This window comes from Batrachochytrium dendrobatidis (assembly GCF_000203795.2).
Source record: "Batrachochytrium dendrobatidis JAM81 unplaced genomic scaffold BATDEscaffold_1, whole genome shotgun sequence".
In the NCBI taxonomy this organism is placed as follows: Eukaryota; Fungi; Chytridiomycota; class Chytridiomycetes; order Rhizophydiales; genus Batrachochytrium; species Batrachochytrium dendrobatidis.
The window spans coordinates 3,754,214-3,774,408 of record NW_006281099.1 but is presented as its reverse complement, the minus strand read 5'-3'; the positions used below and the strand labels follow the sequence as shown (position 1 = coordinate 3,774,408).

Genomic DNA, 20,195 nt, shown 5'->3' with positions numbered 1-20,195 from the left:
GTGAAAAAATAGTGTTGAGTTGCTTTACAATTCCATATTCTCGAAACACCTTGATCATCTCGGCCTTGTTTGTAGAGTTCTCAATCATGTCGCTGACATTATTAACAGACGCAAAGGATCATTCATATCGACATCGCACATCGATATCGTCAATTGCTCAAAAATCAACGACCGTACAAGCGATACAGGAAAGTCGCGCATACCAGATGCAATTGTTCCTGCTATCCAGATCATGCGTATTTTTAATGCAAAGTCGTTGCTGTATTTGATACACAAGTCGTTCAACGTTTGAATCAAATCCAGCCTCATCAACTCGGCTGAAATCACTTCACAATCTGCATGTTTGCAAAAGTTCTCAATAGCAGCAATGCTTTCATAAATCACTTCTTGATCGACACTCCTGTATTCATGTCATGTCAATCCAACCATGTCAAATTTACCAATTGTAATGACTGAACACACATTCATACATAACACCACATACCTAAGCGTATTGACCAGTGCTGGAATGATGCCACATTCCACTGCTTTTACTCGGTCATGAGGATAAATACTCCGATACATGGTTTGAAGATTTCTGATAAACCCAACAGCAACTAGACCATTGGATGATTCCAGTCGTGAAACAAGTCTTGACAGCACGATGCCAAACTAATGATATTGTTCAATGTCAAGTATACAATCAGATCAACATGACAAGACACTGTCCAAACTGATCCAATATTGTATTGTTGTAAACATACATTTCCATCGTCAATCTCACTGCAAACGGTCGAAAACAGGTCAATCGACAATCTGAGCACTTGTTGATCAGACTCGTGAACAATAATCTCGACCATAGGCTTGATGTCAAATTTATACTCCTCACTCCAGCGTCCACAATCGAATAACTCTGTACATGTTTTTATCGCCTATATGCATATTGACACTAAGTGAGTTGAATGTCAATCATTTGATCAATATCAATCATGACTTGCCGCCCTTTTGACTTGACGGTTTGGTGATTGCATGAGTTGTGCAATTTGGTTGCTTAGTCGTTGAGATATTTTGAACTCATATTACTGTACACCATTCTCAAAAACACTGCAGTAAACTTCATTACTTCGATCTACACAACACATGTTGATTAGTTTAGTCATGAACAATCCATTATTGTTACAATATATGAATACCTGTAAACTGGGTCGATTATACTCCAAATACTTGGCTGTGATATCTTCCAGTCCAATACTCTGTAAGCGCTGCAATACATCTGTAGACTCTGCCATTTCAAACCAACACAAAGTCAGCAATGATTTGAATTCATCAATAATCCAATGGCTACTAAACTTACTGCGATTCTGTTCTTCCAACTCCAGTATCAATACAAGCAGTCTGTCCCATATTTCATCAGCCTTGTATAGTTGAGCATCTGTTGTTAATAGTTCCAAATCTTCCAGGCGTTGGATCAACTCTTTCATGATATCATCCAACTTCATGTTTGATAAAATTAGTAAAGTTGAATTTTGATCAAGTTTTGATGACAATTTCATTCATGCGAATGTCCAACAATTGCCGAGAATTGTTCATGTTTGGATTGTTGTCAAACACACAAACGAGTTGTTCCATTTTAGTATTGTTTTGATCAGTTTTTTGTAACAAAATTGGATTGTTATCAAACATGCATTTAGAAATACTGTAAATTAATATTCTGAATGTGATTGTTGTAGATTTGGTTTAATAAACAAACTAGTTTACTACAACACATGGTAATGGATTACTAAACATCATCATAAATCGGATGGACTGGACTGAGATCAATGAAAATCGCATTACAAACAGTGTGCTGTGATTAAATCATCGAGTATTTCCAAATACAAACTTGGATGAAAAGTCTTGCCACAAGACTGATCAACTGTATTACTGTTTACACTGTGGTATTATTGATGTATTGGAATGTTTGGTGATCAAATACACAATGATAATGGTAGTACAAATCATGGTAGTTGTACAAACCAAACGTGATTAAAGCCAATAATAATGTCAGACAAGATTGGATAATGAATTAGCGTGTAAATCATCAACATTGACCAAGATTGATTGAAATGGTGAGATTGAGTTGGATGGTGATGAACAGTCAGTGTCATGAACACTGTTATTCAGTGGTCCATTCGACGTCAATACACCACTACCATGGTCGTAATACCACACTACATATATTACATTGCAAACTGACATAAAACAACACTAATTGACCAATATCAAACCAGTCGATGACGCAATCTACATCCGACTTTGAACAAGTGTATTGCTCCGTTTGTTGTACGATGCACGACATGATCAGTTGGTGATATCATGCAACCATGCAATTGACAAGTGATTACACGTACAATCAACACTGGTTGTTATCAGGTCATTGATGTATATGGAACAAACCATGCCAATATATCAATCAACAATCCAGTAACTGTTGATGTAATACCCAACACAGTATACACAAACATGCAATACACAACCAATGATATGATTGTTGACCCATTCACAATACTCGACAAATATCAACACATCAGAAAGTTTAAATTTATTCAAAACCAAAATCATCGACACATCATCAATCTGAATCTGCTTTTGGTTCTTCAAATTCCAAACCATGCCTTTTCATAAACCTTTTCAATTGTTGTCTGATAATGGATATTTTTGCTCCTGCCTTTTCATACTCTTGTTTCAATTTCTTTTCAGTGTCTGGATCGTACTTTGATTCAGATATTTCTTTGCCGATTGCTAATGCTGTCTGTTGCTCCAATCCAAGGTCTGCATATCTAGAATATTCTTTGTGTTTTTCCTTTCGTATCTTTTTAGACACTGCAAGTTTTTGCTTTATACGATCAAAGGTTATCTGATATTTTCGGCTTAATCCAGCTATTTGATTTGTAACAGTATTTGAAGACTCGTCATGGTTGACTGGTTGTTGTTGATTTTGACTGGAAGTGCTCGGACTGAGTTGATCAATTGGTTGTTGTTGGATTCGGCTGGAAATACTTAAATCCATTGGTTCTTGCTGGTATTCATCGGAAGTGTCTGAATTGGATTCATCAACTGGTTCTTGCTTGTATTTGTTGGAAATGGTCAAATCAACTAGCTGTTGCCGGTATCGGTTAGAAATACTTAAATCCATTGGCTCTTGCTGGTATTCATTGGAAGTGCCTGGACTGGGCTTATCAGTTGGATCAGACACTTGACTGGAAGTGCCTGATGTTTGGGTTGAACGATCGTTACCACTCGGTATCAATATTGCATTGGCGGTTGTTGCTACAGTCAGTAAGAGTAAAATATCAACCAATTTCATCAGATTGGTCAATGGGTTTAGACTATCAATACAAAGTAGAGTGTCGAGACTGATGTCGATTATAAAACTGGACATACTCGATTGTATTTGTATGTTTTGTATAGCAAACCAACCCTTTTAGGTTAACCAATTATACAGGGTTACTTGATTGCTTGTAGTGAGCAACCATCAAACTAGACAGTGTGTTACTCCCTAATCACAATATCATATTGATCAATTTGATGATCGTGTCGATTGAATTATGCTTTTATGACCCTTTGATCAGGTATATTGAAAAGCACACCCTTATGAGTGTTGTGTAACCGCAAACGCTTTGTTTTACAACCATATTCATGTCAAATGGATCACTTTGATATCCATCATGCAGTGACTGTATTCTGCATTGCAATATGCAATGGTTACTACACATTGACCGCATTACTTGTTTGATATACAACAACCATCATATGACACACAATCAGACTATAGTGTTGAATCTACACTTTGTGCACATGTGGCATGACCATGCATTATACAATCACCAAACTCATCCATTGCAGTCCACATGTTTGGCTCAACTACTTTAATGCTGTCAATACAACCATAGTTTTAAATGCCAGTTGAAATCATCAACTAAATGCGAATCAAGTAATCAACTCGAGACCGGCTATGAAAGCTAAAAAACCAGTGAAAGAGTCCAAGAACAAGAACAAGACAATAGTGCAATGACCATTATCAATTCGAATGATTTCATGTCGCATCAAACCATTGAAAATGCAGGTTTAAATGCGGTTTTATCCAGATCTGTACCGAGTTTCATTAAACAACCATGACAACTCTGATTGGTATGGTAAATATCCAATATCAACTTTCATTCCAATGTCTAAAACACCAAAAAATACAAAAACCTGACAAGTTTAAAAACACTTGCAATATTCCATCCATGACAAAACCAGTCCAATTTAAAAAATGGTTTGAAACTTGCATATTTCACTCGACTAAATAAAAGGTTTACATGTGTTGATTGAAATAAATTTAAACAATAGTGTATAGGATAGTTATATGCAAGTACTATATTCATTCAAACATGATCTGATGGTGCAATTAATCATACATTCAGCGACGTTTACAACCCATTTCAATCCATGATAACACTCCAAGAATTGATTGTTGCTCCTTTCATCTGTGTAGCAAGATCTGAATTGAACATGAGAGTAACAGAAAACTGTTCCGTCTTGGTTGTCAATGTAAACTTTCTCACAAGTGCTCCGGATCCAAAAACACCATCTTTAAGTATATTACCATTCGGATTAACCGTATTCAAAAGCGATTCCACATTGCCATCCGCATCTGTGACATACAAGCTTAAAAAGTCGCTATAAAGTTGTGATTCAAGCACGACATCAATTTTAGCGGTGATGTTGGATCCAACTGGCGCAGTATAGTATGATCGGATACCAGTCTCTATTCCGGGGCTGTATTGTACTCCGTCGCCAATAACCCATTTACCATTGACCGAGTTCCATCCCTGTGACTTTTTGGTAAATGGCGAGTTGTATACTCCAACCGATTTACTGGTACCATTAAACTTCCATTTGACACCGTGTTCAAGCTTAAAATAATCTTTTTGTTTTGGAGTGCGACTGATATGCTTATGTGTTTTGAGAACCTGTTTGCCGTTGTTTTGGCCAATGATACTGACCCGAGTATTACCAAGATCGTTGATCACAGATGTCAGTTTGAACGAGTGTTGACTTTTTATGTCGCTTTTAAACTTGGCAACTGAAAGTGATTTGCCAGTGTCATCAATAACTGACAGTTGATTGATTCCCTTGACTTCTACATCAATGGTCACGTCACTGCTAGTGGTGTTATAGTTGGTAAGTTCAGAAACAAAGTGAAGGTTGTTCAGTCCAGTTTTGACACCCAATGTTTTGAGCCGATCGGCAATACGGTCAAATTGAGAATTTTCAGTGGATCCAGGCAGTATATCTGTCAAACGGGGACGTACAATATATTCGGTTATGGCACCAATATCTTCAACCAGTTGACCTTTTTGTTTTCCATTACGTACAATCTGTCCAACTCCGACTGTAAGAATGTTGGCATAGCTTCGACCAGCTGCTTCGTCGGTCAGTTCTTTGTAATATGGCATTGGCTTAAAATCGACACGATTAAGAAAAAGGAGTTGTGAATCAAGTGAAAGCATGTCGGCACCACCACCTCCAGTCGTTCCATCTTCACCAAAAACATGGCCAGTTTCGGACGACTGAAAAGACGCTGAAAACAGATCGCATGCTGAGTAGCATACAGCATCAGTGAATATACCAACAGGTTTGAGATAGGCTTGACCATACATGTTTGCTCGATCAAACGGGGTATCGACATAATCAATAGAATACTTGCTACCAGGTGGAGTCTTGTACCATGCTGGACCAGAAGTGTCAAAAGATTGTGTGCCATTAACCAGAGTATTGTATGCGACAGAACTCATCAAGTATCTCATTGTCATTGGTTGAAAATCAGGTTTGAAAAGTTGTGGAATGGAATTGGCAAAATTACCATTACCACCTCCATTTGCACGGAGATCAATTAAAACAGAATTGGTGTTTTTGAGTACAGTACTGAGGAGTCTGTGGATTTCACGAACAGCCTCCATATTCGCTGGTGCGCCAGTTTTAAGGTTTGTTGGCATAAAATCATCCAATCTAATAATACCAAGATTCTTGGATTCGGGTTTCCAGATTCCCCAACTGATAGTCGACACGCCGGCGTTTTGGTACTCGAGACCACTATTTTTTGATGGCTGTTCAAGTAAAATCTGATCAATTTTTTGCTTTTTATAATGGTACTGGGATACCATCGATGGAGTCTTGACTTCTTTCTGAGTTTCGAGTTGAGGTTTGGCTCCAGTATTGGAAGCATCAACGCCAGCGTCAATTATACTGTTCGTGTCGGCAGGCTGAGGTGTTCCAGGTAGAGTTTTTCCAGAAATTTTGGCATACAATTGACTAGTAATATTCCAGCATGATGAATCAAAATAAACAACCCACGGAGCTTCAATGTCGTACACTTTTCCAGTATCTTTTGATTTGAACTGATATTTGATCGTATCAGTTTCTGGCAAAGGAGTGTATACACCAAAACGAGACGTCATGTAACCAAGAGCACCATGCTGGCCACCATAATCATTGGCACCACCTGTTTTGTCCTGGTTCAAGTTCCGATAGTCAACAAACGGCATACCATCAACAAGTAGTAATTCATCGCCAACTTTGATTTGGTCATAGTCCTTTCCAAAAAAAGCACGCAGACTTTTATTGTCTACGTGTTTTTCAAAGACGACGGTTGGTTTCTTGACCATATCTGCATCGCCCTCGATAAATCTGAAAGAAAGACCAGTTGTGGCACTGAAACAGGAATATGGTCCAGATGGCTCAAAATGGGTATGATAATCACGCGCAAGAATAAACGCATTCAAGAGTTCAATCTGCATCTCAGTATCGGTAAGATTGGATGCATCCAGTTTTGCACGCAGTTTCTTGATGATCGGGAAGGGATCGGCACGCTCACCATAGTGTTTGATTTTAGATTCATAGTTGGGCCACAATTTCAAACCATTTTCAACATTGGTCAGCACGACGTTTCGTTGTTCGTCAGTGTATGGCATAAAAACAAATCTGCCAGCGTCACGGTGTTCCTTGATAAAGGCCCATGTAGGCATGGATTCTATAATGTATGCCAATTAGTAAGTTTTGAATGATTGCACAATCCAAACATTGATAAACCCAACATAAAATAGACTGATCAACAGATTTGCATACCAGATTTATTTCCTTGAGCATTGACAACGAACGCAGCAGAAGCAATGGCTAGTAGTGAAAACTTCATCGTGGCTGCAGTATACTATTGAAATGTATTTGGCAAGCGTATCAATACTATACGGATTGAGCTGTTGATTTGTAGCAGTCTGATGATGTTTGATAGTGGCTGACAACTCATTTTTATACCTTGATGGTCTTGACTGGCAATACTAATGCTTGATATTCTTGCATCCATATGCTATGCTTTGCTTTTATTAAAATGCTTGATATCGAGCAAGATAACGAAATCGAGGTATATATTTAGAACAAATAAAGCAACGAATTTGTAGATTAACCAATTTATCCATATTATCACACATGCCATATCAATTGTATTTTACTATCCAACACAACATCCAACTCAAACTACTGTAAATCCAGTCCAATCAATATGATGATTGATGGTGTATTGACATTTGTGGATTATGCCAGTCCGTATATCAAATATACAGAACATATTGGCTTGTCAGTAGATAGTCGCTTGTCGGCTGCAGCATTGCCAATATTTATGCTCATTCAGTCTTGGGTCTGGCGTGTGGTGCTTACATAGGTCTGTTTAACAGCATTTCAACCATTGCAATTGCACAGCTTGCATGCTAATGGATTGCTTGTATACCACTATGGCTGTGTATGTCGTATGTCAGCTATGTCGAATAATTGAACGTAACAAAATGTGCTGTATTTATCCATACACTATCCAATCATCATAATTTACTTTTTAGTAAATGGTTGTCAAGTATCTTGCTCGATTCTGCTGCTTGATCTGTATTTTTTGAACTGGTTACTTGGCCAGATCTGTTATTTCGGGTTGATGAGTGTCAACCCTATGAGTTCTGTTTGGTCAGGGTTATCATACGATTGATTTGCTGTTTGTGAGCAATGTGTTTGGATGGCAATAATGGTGTTTAAAACAGCCATTGTATAACATGTATTGACTCGAAAGCAAAATGGATCCACAAACTGTCTGGCATGTATTAGGTTTCCTTTGCGCAATATGTTGAACAGTTTGATTCTGATTCCCGGTTGTTTCAAATTGGCAAGTATGAGGCAGCCAATGCTCAGATCATAACTGGACACCAGCATAAATCCAAGTGTCGAATACAGCTTAAAAAGACCCCATCTTAAATGATTATGCAGCATCAAGATCTACACTATGCATGGCTTGATTAGCTACCCTTAAACCTGAATAACTATTGTATTTTTGATTGCATTACCAATGTCGTGGACACCATACTCTTGAACCATGTCAACATTCATGAATAATCATATATGCTGTATAACACTGGATTACTATTGACTGAAACAACTTTTATACTCTGTTGTTGTACACGTTGGTTATTGATATATTGCACATGTTGATCTACCAAGTGATTAGTTCAATCCAGTATACTGACGACAAATGGAGTCCAATACAAGACAGTGAGCATTGACAAATGTAATATTTGACCGTATAACCGAGCCTTTGTGCTTGGATGAAACAAACCACAATATAATCAATAATAATACCAACCAAGATTGACAGATTATACTAGTGTATAAAACAGTGTTGGCTGGATTGAATTGTTGGTTTATTTGTTGATTTACAGTTGTTTTTTGAATGGATTTATTTAAAATAAACTCGGGTATTGAGATATGAAATGATCTCATGTGAACAGGCTGTAATCGTACAAACATATACTGTTGGTGTTACAAGTGTGTTGGTCAACTGTTGTATGATTGTTCCGGTGATGGTGTCAAAACAGTGTTTGTTACCAATGGTACGCTACCAGCACAAACTCGATTGATCGAACAGCCATGTATACACATTATTGTCAGTTACATCGAGTGTTTGTTCAAATAGGTTGATTCAAATGGGTTGCATATAACTGACTAATCCAGCATTCATCCATTGTCAAACAACCATAATGCACAATACCACCAAGTGTGCAATTACACCTGCACTGATCAGTCGTTGCACAGTATGCATCGGTCAATGTCAAACATATGTGTGTTTGCAACTAAATTGCAGTCCATGACACATCCACACAATCCAACATGACAAATCATGTATCATGAGTCCAAGATTGATCAAAAACCTGATCATGGTAAACACAGCATGTTGTTGCATATCAGACTCGATATATCGAGTGACAGTTGCACACTGGCTGATGGTGCACAGCGTATCAGTCACAATACATGCACGGTATTGCATTACAGTCATTGAATGATAACTGGTTGCAATGTGATACCGATCGACATACATCAGCATGGTGTGATGTGACCATAATCATGGTGGAATGTGTTGGAGTTGACATTGTGAGTTGACAATCGATACACCATGCACATGACTGGAACATATATATTCGAGTGTGATTTGGTTGGTGTCAGGTTGATCATGCAGTCACATTGGTGCAACGAGTGAACAAACTGATGGTGATCTGAACCCATTTCAACAACAAGAAAACGACAATCATGGATTTGTATGCATTCAATATGTGTAGCACACAGTTGCTGATTGTTGACTGTGTATGCAGATCAAGTCATCACCAACCACCAATCAGATCCAGTGCATACATGATCATTAATAGAATGACTGCCAAGAATATTCGCATCCGAAAGTTGATTGTGAGTTGGTGGTTTGCAAGAACTGGACACAACCAACATGCTATTCGAGACAGCAACCTGATTATAGTTCAAACATATGGTGTGATACAGTGGTTCGTGCATCACAACACCCAGGTATTTGTAGTGTTGAACACGACGAACCTGTTGTCCGTGTAGCATCACATCAACTGGTAATTTGGAATCAAAGTGTTGTGACCACGGAAACTGAGTATGTTGCATTTGACTACACCAAAGCTTATTTGACATTGTTCCATTCATTGTGCAAGTACACCAGATGCCAATTGGAGTGATTGATCAGAATCGGCAAATATCACGATATTGTCAGCATACATGAACCCTCACATTGGTGGTGATTTACACAATACTCATGCAATGACAATCGGTTGATATCATCGTGTATGTTGTTGATGAACATGTTGAACAACAACCTGACAGTGGACATCACCACCGGATTCCATGCTCAATTGGAAATGGATCAGAAACCAATGATCCAGTCTGAGCACAAGCTGATGAGCATGTGTACAGCGCTGTTAGCAAGACCAGTGTGCGTGGTATCAATCACATATGCTGCAGTTATCATATCAAGGCACCAACCGTGACAGTGTTGAATGCATTTTGAATGTCAATCAACACAACAATAATATTGAGCTGCACGCACTGCTGTCATTGAACAATATCGACTAGTGAAACAACCAGCACAGCACACTTGTTTGGTTTGAAATCGACCATGCTCAGTGGTGACGAGTTTGTTGAGCACCACGATCCATCAATGTGTGTTTGCAAGACCTTGCATACCAGTTTATGACACACATCAATCAGTGTAATACCGCGTTTGTCATTTGTATCAATGTGATCACCGTTATTCTTGTCGATATATGCAGTCAGTACAATCGGTACAGTGTATGCAGACTGCCATCAGGTTGCATAGTGGTCGTCAACATATTGACTGAACTGTGTAGCAGAACACGAGCAAATAGATTGGGTGGTTCATCAGGTGTAGCATTCGATGTATATAATGCGACTCGGTAGAATGTGACCAATATCCTGTTGTTTTCCGGGTGTCTGGTGTGAACCAACTGCTGTATTGCATCAGCTAGTCGATTTCAAGATATATCCGAGTCGAGATCAGTGGCATCGTCACGAATTGGAAACAGTTTGTATGGTGGAAGTGAATCACGTATATGCAAGTACTGACATTACTGCAAGTCAAATAAATGTCCACTATCGTTCATAGCAAGATGCAAGTAGTGATTACTTGGTATGCCAAAAATATTATCACTGCTGTACTGAATGATACGATTGGCATCACATCACATCGTATAGTGGAATGGAATGGAGTGATGGTTGTTGTGTGTGTTGCACCACCAGGCATGTCTCGAGCTGCTGCAAATGTCATATCAAAACGATCATCAATATTGTCTGGTCAAGTGTGTCAGCAAACTTGATCCAGATCATATGTTCATTGGCGCATTCAAGTCGCTGGATTGTTGCATTGTGTTTGTCCCAGAATGCATCTAGTTGGCTGCGACAGAGTTCATTGTGATTGTCACGGATACTTGCTGTAATGTACATCGATATTCCAGTGTTACCATGTCAAATCATCCATTTGGTTGAACGATACAGTCGACGTTTATGTTCCCGAGCAGTATGTGCATGTGCGTGCAGTTGACAGTCATTCACTGTTGCATTGGCAGCATCCAATAACTGAATGCATAGCTCGTGTGTGTCCGTGTATGATCCATTAAACGCTGCATATATTCCACCGACTGAACATTGCAATCCGATCATAGGCATATATGCAGAGTTGTGATATGTTAGTTGGATGAGTGGAATGGACTGAATGAGTTGGTGCATGTGTATTAGTGCGGATGCAAGTGTAAATGACACATCGTCAACAACCGCAATGTTCATGTCTACACGAGCAGATTCTACAAGTGTTTGTTCAGTCTCGTTGCACACAAAGTGATTGATAGAGTGTCAATGACATGCAAGTCTTGGATAATCCACATAGTCGGTTTGGCTGAATATATGTCAAAGTAGTGAGTGTTTGCTGGCAATGCTTGACACATTGACTGACAATATTTTAGCTTGTAATGACACATATTCAGTGTTCCAGTTTGCCAACAGTAGCACTGATGAGTGATCGTCAAACGGAATAACTGCTGACAGAACATGTTGAATGGCAGACAAGACATTTCGCGTATGATGGTCGCATGCAGCCGAGTGTCCAAGGCATATATGCACAGTAATGATACGATAGCTGGAGGAGCGGAATGGACTGAATGCTTTGGCGCATGTGTATTAGTGCGGATGCAAGTGTAAATGACACATCGTCAACAACCGCAATGTTCATGTCTACACGAGCAGATTCTACAAGTGTTTGTTCAGTCTCGTTGCACACAAAGTGATTGATAGAGTGTCAATGACATGCAAGTCTTGGATAATCCACATAGTCGGTTTGGCTGAATATATGTCAAAGTAGTGAGTGTTTGCTGGCAATGTTTGACACATTGACTGACAATATTTGACAACAATTAGGAAGTGGTGGAACACACAGTGAGGATGTCGTTGGATGCCTGCGTTGACAGTTTTTGTGTGTGTCAGTTGTTGTATGGATGATTGGTGACAGAGTTGATGGATAGTGTGTGCGGAACATGACTCTGGCACAGTAATGCGGACTCGTGCACCGAGTTGAGTTGTCCAGCAATCGATTTTGGAAATGTGTTTGATGTGATGGTTTGAGATGAATGCCAAATGACCACGAATGTTACCCATTGTCATGACAGTTGATTGTTGATTCAAAACGTTGTTTGTTTGGTATTAATGGTTAGAGTGTCACTCATTGACCTGTCAGATCAGCAAGTGTTATTTCGGTGAGTTTCGTGTTTATTGTAGTCACATCAACATCAGCAGGTTGCACTACGGATTTGCTTGACAGAGTTGCAGATTCAGTTGGATTGATAGACGAGCAACTGTGCAAACAACTGTGCGAGTTGCAGGATGTTTGAGATGCAACAAAACACTGCTTGCACACAAGTTTGCGAATACAGATTGTCAGACTTGACCATCAACTCACAGTATAAATTGCATGTACGACAGTTTACACGCTTACCCATCAACAATAAACCCACATAATCAGCAAACCGTCAACGAGCAGCCAGTTCAGTGGTCAGGTTGATGGTTTTTGTTGGAGTTTCTGGATCAAACTTGACCTGATTTGTACCGAGTTGGGTCATGACTACAAGTTTGACAGCAATAGATTGATCCACTAATAATCTGGTCGTGTTGTTGATTGTATGGGTGTTGGTAATCCGTTGCAGATTGATACGGAATGTGACCAGAATACCACAAAGTTTATTGAGTGTGCACATCGCATTCGATGCAAAACGCAATAAACAAATGCGAGTTGCAGCATTCATTCAAGGTTCGACACCAGTCGATACAGCATTGACCGCAATGGCATTTATGTCAACAATTGCACGACTACGGAATAAGTCGATTGTTGCTTGTCATTCCGTATCGACAGTCTGCGTGTGTGTGCAACGTGCTGTTGTCGCATATGAACAACTTGAATTGACTTTGTGGACAAAACACAGTCACTGTTACGGTGATGTTCACAGTCGTGGAAATGGTTTCGAATACCACAACTGGTATAACAACTGCATGTGTTGGTGAGCAACCAGAGTCCAGTTTGACCAAGATCTGTCCCAGTAATGATCGAATGACATTGTCGTGTTTGGTCATCATGACAACAATGTCATTGGTTTGGCTTTGCAACTGACCAAATGCGCTAATAACAGCGTTTCCAATTGAGTTCATATTACTTGTGAGGATCGTGAACATATGACGGCACTGATAGCCGACATTATTGTCAAGTGTGTTGCAGTTGATTGAAGACACGAAAGAATGAATCAATATTCGATTACGTCATTTATTAACAAGTGAGTGAGTGTGTTTATAATATGAAAAAACAGTGAAAGAAACCAAGAATACAGAAAAAGGCTATGCGGATCCCAGTTCAAACGTCATTGTTGATGGTTTTTAATTGTTAAACTATTCAGAAATGTCTCACATTCACACACTACTAATGTCTCACACAATGCAAGTCAACACTCTCACACTAGTAATGTCTCACATTAATGAGACATTAATTATGGTGTAAATTTAACTAATTTCCAAATATTTAAATCGTGTGAATTGTCTTGAAATATCCCAAAATTTTGTTATTTTGACTCGATTAAAAAGTCGATTTTTGTTTCACTTGACAAATAACTACGCCTTTTTATCCCTTTCTTCTGCTCACAATGAACACAGACGACCTATTCCTCAACGTCCAATATGGCACACTTACTGCTGAAATCGATGTGACTGGAATCAGTAGACTTGGTAAATTAAAGAGTGCTATCAAGTCTGAGTTCTACAGCACTCTTTCTCAAGTTGATGCTCCCCAACTGCAACTATACACTGACAGTAACAAGAGCCAACTAATCAACACCTGGGCTTTATTCAGCTCTCTTCCTCAAGAATACTTTACTCAAGATGGTTCTTGCATTGTTATTGGTGTTTCCCCTCCACCTCCAAGACAACCTACTCAAACTGACCTAGATTCAGCATCTGCTACAGCCTCGACCTCTCACTTACCAGCAGAGGAAGGCTCCTCTCGCAAACGACAACGTACCGAGCCTGAGCCTGAAATCGATGATTTGACAGCCCAGTTCAAGTTGTTTGCAAACAGTCGGTTGGTCGATGAATGTATTCAGTCTCAAGACCAAAAACTGCTCCCATATCCTCAAAACAAGATCAACAAACTCTACGTCAGAAAGTGCTATAAAGATGTCTTTGAATTGCTTCTGGCTCAAATTGGTGATAAGAAGGAATCATTTGCAATATCTGGGACGCCGGGCATTGGAAAGTCGCTATTCTTTGTCTACATTTTGTACCGCCTGATCAAGGGCTCTCGTAAGAAAACTCTGTCTCTAAAGCCAAACCGAATTGTTTATCAAGTGGGATCTACGTACGAATGCTTTGACTTGCAACAACAATTCGTCGCCAGGACCACGAGGTTTGATGCGGAGGAATTGGTTAGGAAACAAGATACATTCTACGTTATTGATGGACGAACGTCTGAACCGCTTGTTTCGTCTTGTATTGTCTTGTTCATTTCATCCCCCCGTTCGGAATGGTACAAGGAATTTGTGAAGCAGAAGATGGCCAAGGAATGGTATTTTCCTGTTTGGACTTTGGACGAGTTACAGGCTTGTTGGCTCCACTGCTATCCGGGTTTAAAAATCGAAACTTTCAATGAGAGATATCGCATTTATGGTGGTGTAGCTCGTTCTGTCTTTGATACTTCATCAGATCCAATCAAGAAAGCTTTGGCCGACGTTAATGCAGTCAAAGGGACACAAAGCATTGGAGAACTGACCAAAGCATTTACGACATCTCACACTTTGCTTCATGTTATTGTGTCAGACGACGGGAAGTACGAACTCTTGCATCTTGATATCGCTTCAAAATATGTTGGAGAAAAACTCTGGCAACGTCATTCTTCTCAAATGATTACCAATATACAGGTAATGCTTGGTGCTCCAGACGAGATTTCAAGATATTTTTTCGAGATATACGGACACAGGGTTTTTTGTACTGGTGGACAAACTCTCAAATGCAGATGCCTGGAAGATGGTACAATGACAGATATTACTTTGGATACTCTCAATGGCCAACGAACTACATTTGGAAGAGATACTATCCCTACTGCTGCAGCACTTGATGGCAACTATTACGAACCGACAGATGACGATAATTTTCCAGCAATTGATTCACTCAGTCAACAGGGAATGTTTCAATTTACAGTTGCTGCTGAACATCCTATTCGCGGAGTTGATATTCTTACAAAACTGTGCAATTTGTATGATGAACCCAAACTCTACTTTGTGGTTCCTCCTCGCCGATTTGAAGGGTTCGGGGAGCAGAGTTTTAAAGCAAAGAAAGGCACAGAGCAGGTACAACCCATTCCTGGATTGAAACAATACGTTATAAAACTCCCTCTAATGTAATCAGATTTGAAGAGTAGAAAGTGATGGTTGTATTTTACAACTGAAATGGCATATTTTCAACCATTCCCACCATTCCAATTATTTGATAATTCAATGTTAATAAAACTGGCATCATACAATTGTGTCCATTCAAGGGATTGATATGCATTCAACATGGAAAGTTCCAAATTCAAGTTTACTATTGTAACATACGCTTTTTGACAAATAATGGCTCTGTTAACACATCCTTGTACCATCCAATCGTGTCCGATTGAAGCATCAAGTATGAGTTTGGCAGACAACTTGCAACTTTAATCAACTTGTATACGGTAAGCATTTTGATAATGTCGGCATTTGTCAGGATATCACACCTGACAACTTTGAATCGAATTTAGCAGTGATTATAGGTGAAAACACCAATCTAGCACAACAACAATTTCAGACAATTCCAGACAATCCGATTCTGATTAGTTCTAAAACCAGAACTCACATTGCAACCACAAACCAAATGCGTTCAATATCAATCACAATCATCATGGACGAATGTATCAAAGTATGTCGTCAACTTTTGAATATTTTAGCAGTCTTGCTTAAAACAAGTGGTATCATCCAGTGCACTACATATACTACTCATGGTCATTGACAACTGATTGTATAGTAATAGTTTGAGTGTATTGTGAACAAAGTATTGATGATGGAATAACACACATTTTGTGTATGATACTAGAAACACACAAACTTCAAATAACTGCGCAACTATTTGTTCAAACTCTGCTCCAAATATATGTTGTTGTATACAGCAAACCTGGTAAAGTGTTGTATTTTGTCATGGCTGCATTGTTCCGAGACATAATTCGAGGCTTGTTACAATGGGTTACTGGATTTGATATCCAATAGATTTGATAAAAGTGTTGCAATTGACATTTATGTTTGTGGATAACAATATTTTGGAATCAACTCGTTCAATTTGGAAATCAATTGGATTTCTTGCAGATATCAATATCAATGTCAGTTCAACTCAGTTGATTGGAGTAGCACTCGAGTGCTTGCAGTATTGACTTTGGTTCAAACAGTAATACACAGTTGACACACTGATTATCATTTCAGTGAAAAATGATACAGAAATAATCATTTCCAAAACAAGGAATCTGAATGACTGAAATGTAGATTGTGAGCATATGACGGCATGTTGATGGTCATCATTATTGACAAGTAGATCACAGCAAATCAAAGATACAAAGGAATGATCCAATAAACTAATTGCGTTGTTTATTAAAGAACGGGAAAAGTGTTTTTATAAAGTAGGAGAGCGATGAACAATACCAGAAGGAATGTATGCGGATCATCGTTCAAGCATCATTGTTGAGGATACCTGATTACTATAGATCTTCCATCCGAGGTGACTGGTGATCACAACTGATGATCACATTCCAGATATATACAAAGGATTCACTCAGTGCAAATCAACAGACTTGACATCTCAACACTCTCACATTACAATGACATACGCTATTAACTGTCCAACAATATCGAGTTTAATTTGGTGGATATTAATCGGTGTTGCTTGATCATCAAATGGCATACATGTCTAATGGCAGGTATCAGAAATGGACACCACCAATCTATCAAAATGGTACAAATGGAGCATACATTCCAACTGATCATATGTTGAGTTGTATAGCAACATATTGTGTAGTAATCATGTGTGATCCATTGTAAATCATAACTACATGTCTAGCATACTTTGTGTCAATTACTTGTCGGTATAAAATGGATGATTTGTCCAGTTTGTATTCAATCAAATGTATTGTAAAAATGGTGTTTTTGATCAACTAATACTATATGGCCATGAATGATGGAACTGAAGCATGATTACAAGTATACACATTCAAACATTTGAACAACTCTGATACAATCAGATGTATTGTCACTTGTCAGTTCTACATGACTGTATCGGATCTGTTCAAATACCTGTGATGTGTATACTTGCAACTCAAGATCGTGAATGCTGTTTGTAGTGGAATGTCTGTCATGACAACCCATATCAGTTATACAGTGTGTATCATATTTTAACAGCACTGATCATGTTTTGATGGATTGTTATACGTCGCAACGCCTTGAAAGTCGATTCTACCACGCAAGTCGTGAGATTGCAAGTCGAACAATATCTCGTGTGGTAGTGCTTTCATATGGAGCAATATTGTATCACATCAGAACATTGTATTAGTCGACAGGCACACGATTGTGATGGTAATGGTTTGCAGTTTGATACACGTTTGACAAATGAAACGCAAGTTCATTTGGACAATTACGAGTGTTGGCTGATTGCTGCAAGATTGCACCAAGATTGCTGATATTACAACAACCACAAATGTGTCCAGGACTGCTGTGAAGTTCCAGTATATGGACAGTTGGTAGGATTACAACAAAATGGCATTTGCAAGTTTTATGTCATGGCTATGTGGGATCATGCTGTATTGATATGTCCATCTATGATACAGTGCCAAAAATGTTGAATGAACAATGAGTAATGAACAATGGGTAATGGGTAATAGAAATATAATTGGTGAGCATTTTCAAGGCATACATTAAGTGACATTCCGTATAGCAATATCAACAAAAATAGTAGTTTAATGGATGAATCTAGAAATATTATACCATCGACATTGGATTGCTACTCGAGACTGATTGGTGGTTGATCAAATGGAACAATGAAATATTTGACTGGTTGTGATTAAACATACATTACAAATTGTAATTTACAACGTGGTTGTAGTTGGTAAACCGATAATGTCATGCATCTACAGTAAGATCCAAACCCAAACTAATCCAATTCAATCCATTCTAGTCCAGTCCAGTCCATTCGTGTTGTTTTGTAATCACTGGATCGTGTAATATTTGATTTAGTGACCAAGAGTTGTCAGGAATCAATTGATGTAATGAGTGGTTCAAATTGATGTTTTGTGTGTTGATCACAATGGTTGTGTATTACAAGATCACTTGCGGTATCAATTTATCAATCAACGACTGTAAGTCACTCGAAAAGAGTTTACTGGACTGTATGATTGGAAACAATACCACCACTTTGGTACAATTGATACCCGATAGTGGATTGACTGCATGATTATTTGGCAGTTGGATCAACTCTTGCATCGTTGGAACCCAATTTGACAAGCCAACCATATCCATACAAAACAGACGACTCGAATGGCGTGTTTGTAGCCAGTGTTATTATTTGAACCAGTCTTTCAGTTTTTCCAACCTTTCCAACACTTTCAATCCACTTGATCCACTTGGTTCACTTGATCCTTGTATCAAGTCGGAACATTTAAACATCTACCATAAACCATTACAACCAGTTTTACATATTGGATCTATAAAAATGTTGAACAAGCTCAAACCAGCCATTGATTAAATCGAGTTGTTAAATGCTGAATCGCATGGCTGGTTGTGGATAGCTTATTATTGATTACGCCATTCAAATACCGATGATCGAAAACACCAATATTTCAATACACGATTCTATTGGTAACAGTGTGGTTTGGGTATTTACTGTTGTCAACCGATTTCAAGTCTTGTTGATAAATGGTTGCACTTTTGACAATCAGTATATCCGCAATCAGTTGGAATTGGTTTTGATACTGTATGCCAAGAACCTATTTAGTGTTGGTGTGATTCAGGTTTTGAAATACTTGTATATTTAGACATGCCATCAATGCAACAATGCAACAACACAACAAACAGTAATACACTGATTGACAATGTATACGCTGAATAATCCAGATATACTTGATATATTTGATACTGTATTAGAACCAATCAAGTTCAACTTTGATTTGAATGTCATGCACAATAGTAAAACTAAACGTGTGATATCAACAATCCACCTAGTGTATGTTGTATATCGACATCATGATGCATACCATGATCACCACATGATGGTGCACAAACATGTTTGACATGTGTCATGTAAACACTCGATATGCCGTGTATTGGCATCTTTTATCATAAACCAACAGCAAGTATATTTGACTGTAGCGACTTTTACTAGCATATTACATCAATCGACTACGCTGATCGACTGTCATACACACATAGTATACCATACCATAGCATACCATGCAATATCACAGTATTAATGGAATGTATGATACTGTTGATGACAGATCCCAGCAGAATCTGAATGGTTAGATTCGATATTCAAAGTAATGCATTGCTGTATGTATGTATTGGTCAAATTGTAATACAAGTAATAGCAATGCATTAGTATGCATTAATATGCCAGTCAACAGTCATATTCAAAATCAAGTCAATAATATGTAATGAATGTCAAATCACATGCAAAGTTTAATTATGGATTCAAGTCGTGAAATTTCCATTTTGATAAAT

At 38.5% G+C, this 20,195-nt stretch overlaps 7 protein-coding genes across 7 annotated transcripts; 2 read left to right on the top strand and 5 right to left on the bottom strand.

The window, feature by feature from the left end:
- Window positions 1–84: 84 nt before the first annotated feature.
- On the bottom strand, window positions 85–1,478 carry BATDEDRAFT_22394 (uncharacterized protein; the record flags this gene model as incomplete). Its single annotated transcript, XM_006675494.1, has 5 exons — window positions 85–400; window positions 485–651; window positions 744–911; window positions 1,173–1,261; window positions 1,334–1,478. 5 exons carry the CDS (start codon window positions 1,476–1,478, stop codon window positions 85–87), a joined length of 885 nt encoding a protein of 294 aa, XP_006675557.1.
- A 1,112-nt stretch (window positions 1,479–2,590) lies between these two features.
- On the bottom strand, window positions 2,591–3,325 carry BATDEDRAFT_86002 (uncharacterized protein; the record flags this gene model as incomplete). Its single annotated transcript, XM_006676081.1, has 1 exon — window positions 2,591–3,325. The coding sequence occupies one exon, from the start codon at window positions 3,323–3,325 to the stop codon at window positions 2,591–2,593; it is 735 nt and encodes a 244-aa protein (XP_006676144.1).
- Window positions 3,326–4,442: 1,117 nt separating this feature from the next.
- BATDEDRAFT_86001 (uncharacterized protein) lies at window positions 4,443–7,195 on the bottom strand (the record flags this gene model as incomplete). The annotated part of the gene is made up of 2 exons (XM_006676080.1): window positions 4,443–7,033; window positions 7,129–7,195. 2 exons carry the CDS (start codon window positions 7,193–7,195, stop codon window positions 4,443–4,445), a joined length of 2,658 nt encoding a protein of 885 aa, XP_006676143.1.
- A 2,486-nt stretch (window positions 7,196–9,681) lies between these two features.
- Window positions 9,682–9,990, bottom strand: BATDEDRAFT_86000 (uncharacterized protein; the record flags this gene model as incomplete). Its single annotated transcript, XM_006676079.1, has 1 exon — window positions 9,682–9,990. One exon carries the CDS (start codon window positions 9,988–9,990, stop codon window positions 9,682–9,684), a length of 309 nt encoding a protein of 102 aa, XP_006676142.1.
- A 995-nt stretch (window positions 9,991–10,985) lies between these two features.
- BATDEDRAFT_22392 (uncharacterized protein) lies at window positions 10,986–11,581 on the top strand (the record flags this gene model as incomplete). The annotated part of the gene is made up of 3 exons (XM_006675493.1): window positions 10,986–11,198; window positions 11,355–11,416; window positions 11,488–11,581. 3 exons carry the CDS (start codon window positions 10,986–10,988, stop codon window positions 11,579–11,581), a joined length of 369 nt encoding a protein of 122 aa, XP_006675556.1.
- Window positions 11,582–12,917: 1,336 nt separating this feature from the next.
- On the bottom strand, window positions 12,918–13,190 carry BATDEDRAFT_85999 (uncharacterized protein; the record flags this gene model as incomplete). The annotated part of the gene is made up of 1 exon (XM_006676078.1): window positions 12,918–13,190. One exon carries the CDS (start codon window positions 13,188–13,190, stop codon window positions 12,918–12,920), a length of 273 nt encoding a protein of 90 aa, XP_006676141.1.
- Window positions 13,191–14,075: 885 nt separating this feature from the next.
- Window positions 14,076–16,864, top strand: BATDEDRAFT_34275 (uncharacterized protein; the record flags this gene model as incomplete). The annotated part of the gene is made up of 4 exons (XM_006675746.1): window positions 14,076–15,773; window positions 16,168–16,441; window positions 16,534–16,614; window positions 16,704–16,864. The coding sequence occupies 4 exons, from the start codon at window positions 14,076–14,078 to the stop codon at window positions 16,862–16,864; spliced, it is 2,214 nt and encodes a 737-aa protein (XP_006675809.1).
- Window positions 16,865–20,195: the final 3,331 nt, after the last annotated feature.